This window comes from Meleagris gallopavo, chromosome 3 (genome assembly GCF_905368555.1).
Source record: "Meleagris gallopavo chromosome 3, MGAL_WU_HG_1.1, whole genome shotgun sequence".
NCBI lineage: Eukaryota > Metazoa > Chordata > Aves > Galliformes > Phasianidae > Meleagris > Meleagris gallopavo.
The window spans coordinates 26,657,212-26,673,584 of NC_139406.1; the positions used below are offsets into that span (position 1 = coordinate 26,657,212).

General features: G+C 41.8%; 1 protein-coding gene across 2 annotated transcripts in view; it reads left to right on the top strand.

Annotated features, from left to right (window-relative positions):
* VWC2 (von Willebrand factor C domain containing 2) overlaps positions 1–15,983 on the top strand; it is a 56,017-nt gene extending 40,034 nt beyond the window's left edge. For both annotated transcript variants that reach the window (XM_085220484.1, XM_085220483.1), the window contains exon 4: positions 14,560–15,983. In XM_085220484.1, coding sequence (XP_085076610.1) covers positions 14,560–14,711 — 152 coding nt within the window. In that variant the 3' untranslated portion in view covers positions 14,712–15,983. The remainder of the gene's footprint in view (positions 1–14,559) is intronic.
* Positions 15,984–16,373: the final 390 nt, after the last annotated feature.

A 16,373-nucleotide genomic window follows, 5' to 3' on the forward strand; every position in this document is an offset into this window, starting at 1 on the left:
CGGGCTCATGTCCACCTTCTGGTCCACCAGGACCCCCCAAGTCCTTCTCCACAGGGTTGCTCTCAAGTTCTTCCCCCAGTTTGGGACTGCCTCAATGCAAATACAGTACTCTGCACTTGGCCTTGTTGAACCTCATTAGGTTCTCATGGGCTCACTTCTCCAGCCTGTCCACATCCCTCTGGATGGCTTCCTTTTCCTTCCAATGTTTCAACTGCACCTCTCAGTTTGGTGTCATCTGCAAATTTGCTGGGGGTGCACTCAATGCCATCATCTGTGTCGCTGATGAAGATCAGTGGTCCCAGTACGTCCCTGAGGAATATTTCTTGTGACTAGAAGAGGGAAATGGGTCAAATTTCAGAGTCACGAAAGTCACTGAGGTAGCTGAAGTCACAGCTACTATTTGCCATATCCCAAGAGACTGCAATCAGTGGCTTTTTGGTGTTTGGTGGGTAGAGGTATCACTGCAACTCAGCCACTGCAGAACCACCTTGCTATTTCCCAGTGCTACTGTGTGTGTGTCTCTATTATTCATGTGAGAGCTCTGAGTCTTCCCAGAGCCTTCTGACTTTTGTCATTTGTTGTTCCCTTTATCTCCAGTGTAAGAGAATCCATATATATTGTAACTTTTCCTCGCTGTTTAATAAGATGTTACTTCGTAACTTAACAGCAATGTCAAATAACTAGCATTCAGTATTTGGACTCTGAAGCAAAATCATTAATGCTCCTATAGAAAGAAAATTATTGATTGTAACGATGATTAATCTCCAAATTAGGATTGAGATGCTGCTATGCAAGGTCCTGTGCAAAAAGAAAAAAAAATAATAAAAAAGCAAGAAACAGTCTCAGTCCTTTGTAAGCAGTGCAATAAGCAAGAACAGGTAAAAAGAAAAAGGGAGGGAAATCAGAAGATACCATATGACTCTTAAGCTGCTTACTTCTTGCAGGCTGAATCGTCTTTCCTCTGATACTTATTCATTTCCTGGTCGAAATGAGATTTCTCTAAAAACTTCTCTTCTTCTGACCACTTCTCCATTCTCACTCAAGAACATGCCCCAACCTTATGTTCTGTGAAGATTCCCCACCAAACCTACTTTTTATACACTTAAATACACCAGTTTCAGTGCTACAATGCATAAACTGCACGTGTAGTTGGAATAAAGGATTAGAGAAGAAATTACTAATCTATTAGTATGTGTAGACTTTTAAGTACATACTGTGCTACTAAAGCTTCTGGTATCAAGTGCAAAAGGAATATTTGCAAGGTCAGTCCATGCACAAGACAGGAATAAATCACACAGTGCAAAAGGAAATGACTCAGAGAAGCTGCTGGTTTATTTCCCTTAGACTGATATTTATTCCCCCTTCAATAGGACATTGCTTCTTTTCTGGGAGACATTCCCCTTCCACATCTCATAATCTCACATACTTTAAATTTGATCCACTCTGTAATGAAGAGCTCCAGCTTTTAATTTAGTTTTGTCTTCTAGGGGGGTTCTGTAAACTAATAATTTACTATCCACATCCATTTTCCTGGCCATCCTCCTGCAAATACTGTGTGTACTACAGGTGAGGAGGGATCATTTTTATTAACTCAGAGTAAAAGAATGCCCTAAAGGCAAATGGAGTGACTAACATTGTAATCATAAATTGAACTTTTAATTGCTGCTTATAGGATATTTAGGAGTAGTAACTTCAGTAGAAAAATAAAGTGTAATTTCTAGTTTTGCCACTTTCTTTTTATTTACTACTCTTTTTCTGGTGCAGTAATCTGAGTTTTGTGAAAATCAGTTCAAAGTGTCTTGGGAATCATTTATGAGTTCCTAAGGCTCCAGTTTTGCCTAGAAGAAAACAAACATGGCTTTCAGATAAACATAAAAGCACCAGCTGTTTTTCCTCCAGAATTTCTTTTTCCCTAATACTTGCCTTTGGAGATAATTCTACAAGAAGAAACATATAATGTGTGAAAATGTTTAAGAATAAGTTTACAATAATTCTATTACTGTAAACACAAAGACTGACTTTTGTGCCTCAATAACTGCTCCGTAAGTCTGATGTGCTGGCCAAAAAAAAGTAAGAGAAGTGTTGGAAGCAGACCAGCTTAACCCTCTGCCAGCTTGACCAGCTTTGGGGCCCGTTGTCTGGTGGGCCAAGGCAGTTTTCTGGTCCGTTACTTCAATAAGGCCTGATTTGTTCCTTTTTCAAGAGCATCTTTGCTGGAGCTTGAAGCGACTGCTCCTATGAACAGTAGATTATGTAATGTTGGTAGTGTCTGCTCATGGCTTAGTGATAGGATATGTAAAATGTTCAGCCAGTGACAGGAAATGTCATGTCTCTTCTCACTTTATCACTTTCATATATGAATTTCCGCTGCTTAGATTGTAGTCTTGCAATTGCTTCATGAACCTTGATTTCTTTTGAAGGTATGTCTGTATCCTACTATCTGACTGGTCTCAACTGTTGCATCATTCTAGCCAAAACAGCCCTTTCAGTGATGTTAGAGTTGGTGGCTAAATACATAAAATAGATTCACTGTTATCGCTTAAATATTTGCAGTGGGAATGTTGGTGGAAACATTTGGCTTATCCTCATATTAAGTTTCTTTCACAAGACCCTAACCCACAACTACATAAATATACTCATGTACACAGACATGGCTACTCCAAGGGGATTCGCTCCTTTGCTGCTTTCCTCTCAATTTCAGGCCTGTGTAATGGAGAAGAAAAGTGAGCACTAAGACAGCTGAAGAGTACTACAGTGTCAAATGACAGTCTTAATTTTGCACATGTAAAAATCAGCGCTGAACTCTGATACCAAAAATGAAGAAGTAGAGCAATATTGTGTAGAAAATTTATTTTAGCTAGTGCATAACCTTCTATGTCTGCACCTTTAAATGATATGCAATATCTGTACTGCAGTACTCATGTAAGATGAAAGGATTTGTATAACTCCCAGAGACAATTTTAGTATTTAACAAAACCAGTTCCTGAATTTTTCATAATTCACGTTTCTCGCTTCAAATCACCTGTCTTTCCATGTAAAGATAGATGATCCTTTAAAATCTGCCTTTTTCCTTACAGCTTGTGTTCCCACTAATTTGGTTTCTTCCAACACCAGCGGCTTCTGACTGTTTTGCCTCACAATGAATCAACTGTCTTCTGGTTCCCCTCTCTTCCTACTCTAAAGCATCTCTTTTGAATAGTTATTGATTCATGAATTGTGATAGAAATGGAAACATGAGGGAATTGTCTTCCACAATACAATGGTGGATTAAGTTGCAACTTAATATATTTAGATTTATTTAGCTGTTGGTTGCATTTCTAAGTAGCTATCTGTAGACAAGGTCCTAAAATCTTGTCAGGAACTAAACCTTAAATTTGCTTTCCTGATTCTGATTAACAGAATAATAGCTATTACTTGGTGTGCAACTTCCTATCCTTTAGGGGTTGTTTAGATTACTTATCAGGAAGAATTTCTGCTCAGAGATGGTGGTCAAGCACTGGAATGGGCTGCCCAGGGAAGTGGTGCAGTCCCCACCCCTGGAGGTATTCAGGAGATGTGTGAATGTGGCACAGAATCACAGAATGGAAGAGGTTGGAAGGGAACTCTGGAGATCATCTAGTCCAAAACCCCTGACAAAACAGTGGGTTGCACAGGAAAGTGTCTGGGTGGGTTTAAAATATCTTCAGTGCTGGAGACTCCACAGCATCTCTGCTCAGCCTGTTCCCACTGCTCTGTCAACCTCAAAGTAACAAAGTTCTTTCTCATGTTCAGATGGAACTCCCAGCGTTCCAGTTTCTGTCTGTTGCTCTTTATTCTGTCGTAAGACACGACTGAAAAAAGCCTGGTTCCATCCACTTGATACCTTCCCATCAAATATTTAAAAGCATTGATAAGATCCCCTCTCAACTTTCTTTTCTCCAGGGGGAACAGTCCCAGCTCTCTCAGCCTTTCCTCATAAGGGAGATGCTCCACACCCCTCCTCATCCTTGTGGCACTCTGCTGCACCCTCTCTAGAAGTTCCCTGTCTTTCTTGAGCCGAGGAGCCCAAAATGGGAGACAGTACTTCAGATGCAGCCTCAGCAGGGCAGAGGAGAGGGGGAGGATCACTTCCCTTGACCTGCTGGACACACTCACTGGGCACACTTTTAATGTACTCCAGGATCCCATTTTCCTTCTTGACCACGAGGGCGCACTTTTCTTTTACAGCACTGCTTTTGTTCTGCCCCTCATTTTTTCTCTTCATCTTCCAAAGCAGGTACAAAATGCAGTCCTTCCAAAGTAGGCTGTCTTAGTTCTGTGTTTTGTAACCACCAGGGAAAAATCATTAAAGTTGAAGAAAGGGTTGTGTTATTGATTTGGTAGCATGGAAAGCATATCATAACCTGTCTTTTATCCATAATACTGTGATTTTCTCACTTGTGGAATAACTTGGGTAGGCGCATCTTAAATTTCATAAAGAATTTCATCTTGAGAAAACTTAACATCTCTGTTAGTTTCACACGTATTCACGTAATGTTGCAGCAACTTAAAATGACCAGCAGTTACCACTGTACACCTTGGAAATTTTCGTACCTCAGAATAGTGGTAATCCATTAGGACTGATGAGCGAAGAGGCTTTTCATTTTCTTTTCTGACTCCAATGAAGTAAACTTGTTTTTCCAGCCTTGGAAATACAGCTTATTATTTTAGTCCATAAAGGCAAAAGTGCTTGCAAAGGATGTTGTTAGAATTCATTATATTTTAAAGTGATGTACAACATGTTTATAATTGTAAATATTTGGCATAAGACCATGTTGCTTCTAACCATGTAATATAAGCTATTATTTTTAGAAGACAGATTTTTGAAACCACTATAAGTGTGAAAGGTGGAAGGAGGAGAGGAATTGGTCATTATTCAGTTAAGTGAAGCCTACATCGATACAGTTTTCTTATGCTTTAAATAAATCTTACACTACTCTTGTTTGCTTTAGGACAGTTTTATGGTGCGTGTTCTCTTCACTTAAACTCCCATACTAGAGGATAAATTGTGCAGTTTTAGCACAACTAGTACAGCTCTCATCTTGAAAGACAGAAGCAGAACAGGGTAGGGGGTGTCCAGAGAAAGACATGATGGGAAATACGTGGTGGGCAGTGCCAGGATGTGCATTCAGGAGTATTTGTGGAGCACGGATGGGAGATGACTGCCAGAGTGAAGTATCGAAAAGGACTGAGATTACAGATGCTTGAGGGGATGGTGAGCAAATTATGATCATACATTGAGTGTGGAAATTTGGATGGTGGAAGGTGACTGTTGTTTGAGGAGGGAATCTGTTTTGCAATTCCTGCTCTGGTCATGGAAGCCTTTCTTCAGAGATCACCACAGACTAAGATGATGCTTCATTATACAAGGAACTGCAACTGAGGGATGATATTTGTGCACTGCAGCCAGCCTTTGTTGAATGCTCATCTTTTGTCATTGAGCTCAGAGGAAATGGGTAAAATGAGCACAACTCTGCAGATATGTTCTAGAAATTGCTAGAGGACGAGTGTCTTGATATGAAGTTGACACTTCTGATACTCCAAACCATTTATTTCTGTCAATGCACGAACTTTACTCCCTTTAAGAGTCTGAACTCCTAATCCCCATGTTTGTTCCTAACCACATTTCTCACAGCACTACTGTGTAAGATTACACTGCAAGTGGCATCTGTGACACCAAACTGCTGGTCCTCCGGTACAGCTGCCTCTTCTAGTTTAGTCTGTGTCACTTCAGTAGACTAACTAGAGAGCCATGTTAGCTCCATCTGTACAAGTACAACCAGAGAAAGCCATTGCCAGGGAAACTGGATGAGGGCTCGTATGTGTAGGCAAGCCCCTGGGAAAGCAAGAATAACAAAGCTGCCAAACCAACCCCTTAAAAATCGCCTAATTTTGCAAGAGGACTGTTTAGTTGGGAAAGTAGTTACTGTCTGATGAAACAGTCTTTCTGGAACTGAGTGACTCTAGTATTTGTTTATAAGTAGTTTTCATTAGGAAGAGCAAACCCTGATTTAACATGGTGCAATGTATTCATTCTAAAATAAGGTTAAAAAATGGCTGACATTTGGCCAGTACTGTTTTGTTGTTGTTTTGATTGAACGACTCCTTGTAGCAATCAGTAGCCATCGGTAACCTTCTGTACCTATTCTCACTTTCCAGTGGCCTATAGTAACTAGAAAAACACAGATTTATATTCCACTTGACTGCCAAAGCTGTGCTATACTGTATTATAGTAGCACTTTAGCTTTCAATGTAGCTGAAGTTTTAAGGCATTTTTCCGTAAGAATTCTTGAACACGCATTAGCATGCTGCACTTTGTGCACTTTTCTGGATCCGTCCAACCCTGTGTGTTACTGCACACCTCTTGTTGACCTAACCATCCTGGCTGATGGACTGTATGGCAGCCAGTGCAGCAGTGCTTTTTCAAATTAGAATGCTTTTAGTTCCTATGTTAGCAGTGCTCTGATGCGTTAAATTACTGGCCCATAGCACATGCGTTTGAAAGTGCAAAGCTTGTTCTAATTTGCCCAGTAGTTTTTTAGGATAACTTGCTGAGGATCTCTCAGCAGAGGCATTTCATGCAGCTTTCTGAGTCTGAAGGACAGGCTGTTGTGTCCCACTGAGGCTAAGAGAGGTTGGGGCCAAGAGGTGTGTGATCATTCACCAGGCACTGAACCTCACTAAGCCAGCAGTCACTGGGTGAAAAAACAGCTGAAGGGGGAAGGATTCACCCTGTTAACTTCATACTCCTGCCAGCCTTTCTGTGAGTCTTTCCTTGTCAAAGGTCTCCAGTGTGAGTCTTCCCAAAGCATTACAGCCCGTCTCTCATTTTCCAGTCACCTGGGTGATGGTGGAGCTGCAAGAAAGCTGTGTGCAAAACTGATGTGCCACTTGCTGGCTCGAAGTATTGATATAATTCGCTGCGAGATAGATACAATGCTCAGCTCATGTCTAATTGGTGCCGTTTCTGGGTGGAACACAATATTCCTTTATGAGCTGTAGGACTTCTGAAAACCACTGTAAGTAGAGTATTCGAGTCCTTCCCATATTTTCAGGGATAAAGGAAGTTGTTTGATGCAGTTTATTTTTGTGGCACTCAAGCCTCATATTTAATTGAGCCCTTTTATGCTCCGAGGCTTTCTGTTTGCCTCGTGCAGTATTTGATTGTGGAGTGTTCAATGTGCCTGAGCTGCTTTTTTGTTCTGTACACAAAAAGCCGATATCTAAATTTCTCTTCTCCAAATACACATAAAGATCCAGGGAGACAGCAGCATTGTCAGGATTACACACTGTTCCCTTCTTGCAAGCCATTTCTGTCTGTGGAGGAGTAATTGTGCAGCCTTGATTGCAATACGCAGCATTTTGCATGGTTGTTCCACAGGTGCTCGTGTCACCACAGAGTGCACAGTGGTGAAAAATGAACTTGGGAAGGGTCAGTGCTGTCAAGGGTCATCAAAGGGGCTGAGATTACTTGCTGGTCCATCAAATTTTTGGACACTTCTCACATTTTTAGGATGGGAACCAGACCAAAACATTGATCGATAGTACTGTTATGTATGACAAATTAAAAGGAAAATAGAACGGAATCATAATCAGGGTTTGAAAGTCTCTTAAGCAGGGTATAAAAACCCAACTCTAAATAAGATTGTGGCTTTTTTATCTTTTGTATTAAGATGTGCAACACATGCACACATACAAATGCACACATTATATCAGGTGCCTGGCTGCGATATCCCCGCTGTGACAGACATGCCATTGAGGATGTGATCAGCCCATTTTGTTACAAGAACTTCATTGAGCATCTTCTGTTGTCCCATGGCAGCAGATGCTGTTTACACCCACTCTTCTGAAGAACATGGCAAAATACTGTTTTTAATTGTTTTGCCTTTGGCGTATTTTCTTGCAATCTGTCAGTTTGCCGTGCATCTAACAAAACATGACCCTAAAAAGGGGAGGCAGTTTATTATTCTTAAAAGCACAAAGGCTCTGTCTAGCGTGAACAAAACACTGCTTTTATGAAAGACAGCACATTATTTCCCGCTGCAGCTAGGTGAAACCACAAATGGATGAATACCTTTATTTTTATTCTCCTTGTCATACATAGACATTTACTGAGTCTATTAAGATATTTGCCATGGTTCTCTGGCTGCCAGTATCTTAAGGCACAGAAACAGTTCATGACTCATCAGGGTCCCAAATTGCTCTTAAAATTGGGTCTACCCAAATCCTTCTTCTGTAATTGAAAACTCTCTTTTGGATTTGGTTCAGCAGCATCGAAAGGTACCGAGGGGAGCAAAAGGTTGCACTGGGCTGGGAGCTATCGGCGCGTCAGCAGCAGCAGGGTGATGAACTTATTGTTGTGAGGGAATGAGACTCTGTTGCACTCGTCACGGACTGCTTTTGCCATCTGCTTTTTGTGCTTTATCTTCCAGGCTGGCGTTCGGCAGGAGATAAATGTATTATATATATCCACATGAGAGGGAAACAAAATCAAGTCAGAGAGATACGGACCCTTAGAAGAGATTAGAGATTGGAAGGGCACAAAGTACGTGCAGATACCATCTTCAGAGAACGCGATTAGATGAGAGAGGAATGAGGGAGGCACGGCCTGCATTCAAATCTGGCTGTGTCAGCACTGTGCTGGGAGGCAGGCATGGTCAGCCTGTACCCCTGGTTTGCTCCTCAGATCTTAGACCCCAAGTGTGGCTTCCAGCTGGATGCAGTTGAATATAAGTCAACTTTGTGCTGTGACATACTGGGTCCCAGCAGTGCAGCGAGGAGTGGAGGCAGGAAGCTTGTCTGTTCCTGTTTCCAGACCTGTGTGCCGCCAGTCCCTCTGTGCCTGCAGCAGATCACACAGAAGCCTGAGGGATAACCAAGCCAGGAGGAAGTATCTGAACCATGTGGGGAAGGCTTCTCTTTCTTGTTCCTGGAGTTACCAAATGTTGTAGCGGTATGTGGAAGACTGCCAAGTAATAGGAAAGTTTTCTGTAACAACAAAAGGCAACAGGAGAATGGTTTTAAACTAGAAGGGGGGAAATTTAAATAATATGCCTTCACTCAGAGGGCGTTGAGGTGCTGGAGCTGGACAGGCTACCCAGAGAAGCTGCGGGTTCCCCGTCCCTGGAGGCACTCAATGCCAGGTTGGATGGGGCCCTGGGCAGCTGAGCTGGTGGGTGGCAGCCCTGCCCATGGCACAGGATTGGGGCTGGTTGGGTTTTAAGGCCCTTTCCAACCACAACCTTTCCATAATTGTGTAATAAACAATTATTTCTATAGGTATTCCATCTGATATAAAATCAAGAGTTTCATGAAAATGCCATGAGTAGTCCATCAGTAGTCACAACACACAGTCAAATGTCAGGACACAAGAGGGAGATAGGAAGCACTGCAGAAAAAATCACTGTGGCACAGCACAAGTCTGTGGTGCTTCTGCAGCATGCTCATTGTGTGCATGGGTGCTCCACAGAGCCCAGAAAGGACAGAATAGAACTTGAAGTAATCAGCGGGGGCTGCGATTACAGAGCTGGCCTCCTCGGTTTGCAGGTGTGGTAATGGGGGAGGTGGGAAATGCAATGGAGGGCTACTGGAATGACACAGCAAATGGGGAATGGCTGTTGTTGCCTCTGCCACTAGAGCTATTTGGGGAACCAAATTTAGGTAGCAGGTGGAAGGCAGAAGGCAATGAAAAAAGCCTCTTTTATGCTGCACACAAGAGCTGTGGATCTCCTTGCTACCAAGTGCAGTAGAAGCTTTTATGGTTTCACCAGGGTTTTGGAGAGACTAATTGTAGAGAAGTGTATTAATGACTACTGGGCACACAGGAGCCATTAACAGTTCCTCTGATTCAGAGTTCTTGAAACTGGAACTGTATGTTAGAAACTGTTGCTGCATGTTTGCTCTGTTCCCATGCACTTCCCTCTGCACCTTTTGGCTGTTGCAGGTACAGTGTGCTTCTTAAGCCTTCCTGGACAAGCATAGGATATGTCTTTCATGTACTAACTGTTCGAAATCTCTTTGTTAAATTGGAAGGAAGGAAGGAAGGAAGGAAGGAAGGAAGGAAGGAAGGAAGGAAGGAACGAACGAACGAAGGAACGAAGGAAAAGGAAGGAACGAAGGAACGAAGGAAAAGGAAGGAAGGAAGGATCAGAGAGGAGCTATGCTAAGTGCTGAAGTTATGCCATTTAGAAAGTGCTGTAATACCACAGTGATGACCATCATGTAACTGTCAGTGTAGACAGGTCTGCTATCGGATACCTTAGAAGTGACCTGTTTGACTGCTGTGAGGAGCTATTGAAAGGGCAGCTATTAGAGAGTTTAGTATGAAACCAAAGCCCAGAGCAGTCTTACATCAGAGTATTATATTGCAGAGGTTGTCACTGCAGGTTGTCACTAATTGGCTAAAATTTGCCATGACTTATTCTCCAGGCAAATTAACTTGCAGTTGAACAGATTTCTTTGTCCATAATTTGGTTTAATACCTGATGAAAACAGTTGATTAAAACATGATGTATCGGATTACTGTGTCTGACTTGTATCTTTGAACTAATAGGAACATGTGCATATGCAAAATCAGGGACAGGCTGCAGAGAAAATAGATACAACTCCGTAGAGTGTAGCTGTGGTTTTGTGGAAGGGGAGGATGAGGAGAAGCTTCAGAGAGTCTCTGGCAAGGTTGTCAAGGTTACAGATGCTGTTGCTTCTGTAGGTGAGTGGCTTGGGCATTCTCTGTTGATAATTGGTATCGGCTGTTCACTTCTGAGATAACAGAATTTGCATTTTAATTGAATTGTTGCATTTATCAACACTAAAGCATAAAACATAAGTCACAAAGCTTTGCAAAGTATCAACATAAGGAATTTGGGAGTGGGGGGGAAAAAGGGTAGAATTGTTGCATTTACCTCGATAACATTTATAAACTTTTTAAAATATGTAAGAAATGAGACTCCAGTTATAAATTAACCACCAGATAGGCTCTCCTGATTGATTACATCCCAGCACAAATGCTGTTTTGGAAGCTGTGATTCACTGTTTCAAACATTTCAAGCACTCCAATCTGGTGCTCGGTGTGACAACACAAGGCTTGCAGTCAGTTCGCTGCTTTGAGGCATTGCTGAGACAGCAGCAGCAGCAATGCTTTAGCTCTGGGAAAGAAATCTCCACAGCTACCAGTATGGCATGGCTCAAACAGAGTCTGACAGCGTCAGGACATAATTTAGGAAAACAAATGATGTCATGGTAGATTTCAGACTGTGCTTGGAATTGGTACAATATGTCATATTGAATTTTCTGCCAGGTTTAAGAGTGATACAGTAAGATCTTAATTCACTGCAAAGATGTGCAGCACCACTACCTTCCTTAGAGCTATATGAACGTACTCAGGGATGTGGCCCAGGACGTTTGTGCAATAGATGAAATAGGCTTCAACAACCCACTGCTGCTCTAGGATGCACAGACACAAGATGTCACTGCAGTGGTGTTGGCAGGGAGCAGGCAGCCTGCTTTGTAGGTGACAGAGAGGAGCTGCACTTTGCAACTCTTCTGTACACCAGTAACATCCAGCTGCAACTCCTCCTTACACCAGTAACAGCCAGCCAGAAAATCCACCAATGCTTTGGCATTTGAGCAGCCCCCTGCTTACTTTGAAATGCTTTTCATGTGCGAAGTGAGATAATTTGTAGAACTATTTAAGAACTCACAAAATATCTTGCCCTTTGTGACAGGAAGCTGGAAATCCCACTAAATCTATACGAACTGCAGAATTTTAAGTAAAGCAGAAGTTCTAGCAAATGCCATGCCTTTCAGGCAGCGTATCCAGTCTGAATTTGAAGGAGACACCACTTTCTGTTTTCCTCCTAAAGGAAAGTGAGGAAATGGCACTTTCTGGTCTAAAACCACCCTTCTTGTGCCCACTCAACCTTCTTGTCCCACTGCCCCTTAAAATCCTCAATTTCTCAGTTTCCCCTCCAAGGAAAAAGGAGAATGGCATCAGTTACTGGTTCATTAGCACAATACCCATGATGAGCAGCTCTCCATACTCCCTGCCTTCCCCATGACACAGGGACAGGAGAGGCTGGGGTGGGAGAAGATATCTTAGGATCTGGAGAAACAGTGAAAGGAGAGCTGGGGAACTGTTTTCAGTGTTGAATACTGTATTGTACTGGCATTCACTGTGGGGTGTTGCTGTAATACAGTCAGTTCAGGCTCTTCATTGGTGACCTTACCTCTCACATTAACCAGGATGTTGTGCACGCACAAAGAAAAAGATAAGGCAGGGATGTGAGTTGACCACTGCCAGTTTTAGTACTGGGTAACATTCGCAGTTAGAGTAATGAGGGATGCAAATGCAGAATCAGGAAATGGCCGATTTTCCGTAGAACAGTTGCATGAGACTTGCTCAACAACATGCTTTGTTGGTGTCATTTGGTTTTGTTGGGTAGCCTTCTCAAGCAGATGGTTGTTGCCATTCAGTAGGTTTCTCAACAGAAGCATTTCCTCCATATTAAATATTAAATATAGTCTAACAGTTTGAGATGAACTTGTTTTCTTTACATTTAATAACTTTCTGTTTTAAGTAAGATTAGTCACGCATATCACTGAAGTACTGCTATAGTGAATGGAAGCATTTGTACTCTGAATTCTAGTGAATTACATTACCTAAGTTGCACAGTTTTTACTTTGTTCTCTGTCTGGTTTTTATAATCAAGTATAGCCTGTAACACTGATTTTTCCAGAATGAATTAAATCTTGTACATGGGATTGTCATCACATCTTTTTATCATGCTTTTTAAATAGTGATTGAATTTCAAGTGGCCTTGCAGGTCTCATAGAGAATTTCTTCATGGAAAGTGGATTCTACTTTTAATATTTTAACTCTTTATATCATGCAGCTTTCTATATCAAAAAGCTATTATAAGCTGGTATGTAAAACACTCAGGTATCTTCCTAAAGTGAGGATGGACCCATCTTGGGATGAAAGCTTACTATACCCAGAAGAATAGTGTATTTAACTGATATAGAGCTATGCAGCTTACAGTGGAAATCTCTCAAAATTCCATGGAGAATGGCATAGTCAGTAATTGCTCTATCTCAGTTGTGAGCATGACAGTGCCCCATGTGCAGAGGTATCCAGCAGCTCATCCTTCTCCTGCACTGCTCAGGTCCTCTCCTTCTTAGTGTGCTGTAGGGATGGGCTGAGGGATGGGCAAACACAAAAGCATGCTAGGGTAGTAATGCAGGTAACTTTACATGAGATGTGTGGAGAAAGACTTGGGGGTCCCGGTGGACAAGAAGCTGGACATGAGCCAGCCAACTGGCTGTGCACTGTATCAGTGCATGAATGCACAGTCTGAACCAGAGATACAACTATTAAATTTGATCTGTGAACTATTTGAGTTGTGTTGTGCTTTGAAATGTGGGGCTAGCACTGGTTTTCAGAGAAAATGCTTTAATAAAAGTGTGTGGCTTAGTTCCTACAGCAGATTTCTGGGGGTGGAAGATTAAACTTCACCTGTGATCTATTTACTGGTGTTGGCAGACAGGCTGGCAGTTGACTGCCAGAGCTTTCTATCAGAATTTCAGCTGCATCACAATATCAGAACGGATGGGAACACGCCGTCCCACGCTGCACATCCCACCTGGTAGGTGGTGGCACGCAGTGCTGCAGGATAACCAGGCTGTGCCCCAGCAGTTCTGTGCTCTCAGTGAATAGCGGGCCCAGTCATGCTGAGAACACAAGTAACAGGAGGTGATTGGTAGGGTTAAGTGCTGCTTTACAAACGTGTGTGGATATTCAAGGCAGAAATAGATACTTCTTTTTAACAGAGCTGTAGATAATGCAGCATGCACAGCCTTGTGCAGTGTAGAGATGTGAGGATGTCACCTTCTGAAAGGATCAGATTAGCGCTGTGAACTTAGTGCCGGTGGCTTGTTCTCCTGCCTCCTCCTTGGAAATGAAGTCACTTCAATGTACTACAGAAAGGACGTTTGTAGACTTGCTGACTTATATAAAATGGAATACTTCATTCTATACATGAAAAGAGACTTTATTCAGAAGAGGCTGGTACTTCTACATCCTGGAATTTCTCATGAAATGAAAAATAAACTAATCTGATACTTTGACTACTACACAAAATGCAGTGTATGCTTCCAATGGAGAAATGATCACATTTATAATCTGCTCCCTGATAGCACTTTTTCATCATTGATGACCAGGTTTTTCTCTTGCTTAAATCTGTTTTTGGCATTCTGACCAGTCTGTGCCTGTCATAGCTGTGTTCACACAAGGGATGTATCTCACCCTCACTTGCAGAGGGCAGGGCAACCCTTGCTGAAACCAGAAGAAAATCAGAATCCAGTTTAGAAGGCAAGACTCCTTTCCTCTTTGCCTCTTTTATGTGATGTGCACAACAACCCTGTTTGTTAACTGTGCCCAGTGTTACTGACTTTGTGTTAGATTTTCAGTGCTCGAGACTAAAACTGAATTGTGTTGGATTATGGTGTGCTGTGGGTATCACGTAACAAACTCTTTCCTTTCTTTAGGTCCAAACTGCTTTGCAGAAACCACTGTCATTCCTGCAGGCCGAGAGGTGAAGACTGACGAATGCACTATATGTCACTGCACTTACGAAGAAGGCACGTGGAGAATTGAACGACAAGCTATGTGCACTAGACATGAATGCAAACAAATATAGGAAATCTACCAGTCCAAGAACTCTCATGGTTTTTATAAACTATCTCACAGCAGTGAGCACTGTGGATGACCCAGGGAAATCGGAATGAGAAGATTCTGGTGAGGAGCAAATTGACTATGGATACTTTGTTTTTCACAGTCACGTAATTCTGCAAGGCAAAGCAGTGCGTATATTTAAATAAAGTTTGGACATAAGAATACTTGTCTTAATAAATGTGTTATTTTCACAGTGAGTACACTAAAATACACTCTATAAAATATTCTATGTATTTCTATACTAACATTATAGAGCTTAAAAATAAATGTTTTATATAGACAGTACAGATTAAAGTACTGTATCATTGCCTGTCCTATTGTGTACATGCACATAACTAAACATTACATTTCTATTCTAGTTTTATCATGGTAGAGTTTTCTTTGGGTTCTTGTGTTTTGGTATTTTTTTTCCATTTGTTTATTTTCAGTTTAGTGGCCAGGAAGGAGTCACTATAAGATAAAACTTTGACATCCTCGCTGTTGGAAAAAAAATGTAGTCCTGTATGCTTACAGAGAATGTGCTCACTTAAGCACTTATGAGTAGTGCTGTAATATAAAAGTGAGTCTGCTCCTTTTCTGAGTTGCACTGGTATAGGTCTGCTGGTCCACAGCTGAGATCACTTGAAGCAGTAATACAAAACTGGTCTCTCTTACCTGTTTTTATAAAGCATTAATTAGACAAAATCAGTTCATAATACAAAATTCAGACATAACATATTACAGCAGGGCAAATGCCTCTGTGACATAAACAATACAGCACTGCTGAGCTGGTGGAAATAGGGTAAGTCAGTGAATGGCATCATCAGTGTAACGTGCAGTAGATGTGGAGATGTGTGGATGGGTTGTGGCTGCACACGCACATCCTTGGGCAAGAGAGAACCATCCCCTAGACCTTGCTGTTTCTGCCTTGCTGGTGCTTGTTCAGCTTTTTGATTCATCTCAATCTGTCTGACTATCTGCACAGGTGGTGTAACACTGTGTGTTGACAAGAAATGTTTTGAGCCAGCTCTTCAAATCCATCAAAGGATTTATAGAAGAGAAGCTGACTCTGGACACACATGGAGTGAATCACGTCTCCCTGCTTCCGACACTTAGAGCCTTTGTTTAGATCCATGTTGGTTTTAATTTAGCTTATCTCCAACTCCTGGATTGTATCTGCTTTGAACATCTGCTAAGACAGTGGCTCAAGAGAACACAAACAAGGGCTTACTTTAAGCTTTTCCTAAAAAAAAAAGAATGTGATGAATAAATATTAGAAAATGAATAACATTGCTTAATTCCCTTTTACTCCTTGCGACTTATTGCCATGCAGTAACCTGGTTTCCATGGATCCAACACTTTGGATCCATACAAAGTGTGATTTTCTGATACTGGTGAAGACCATGGAAGTTTTGCCTGTGACTTCAGTCAGTCACAGTTCTCTCTTCCAATCTGTACTTTGAGTGTGTTTCTGTCTATTGCTGGGACTTATTTTCCCCAGTGATGGAATGGGAAAAGAGGAGTGGTAGAAATGAAGAAAACATCCCTTGCACAGACAGTTCTGTGACAGTCAGACATGGCCTACTCACAGAACAGTGGGAGAGGGGAAGGCATTATTGATTTGAATAGTTTAAATCACTCGAAAATT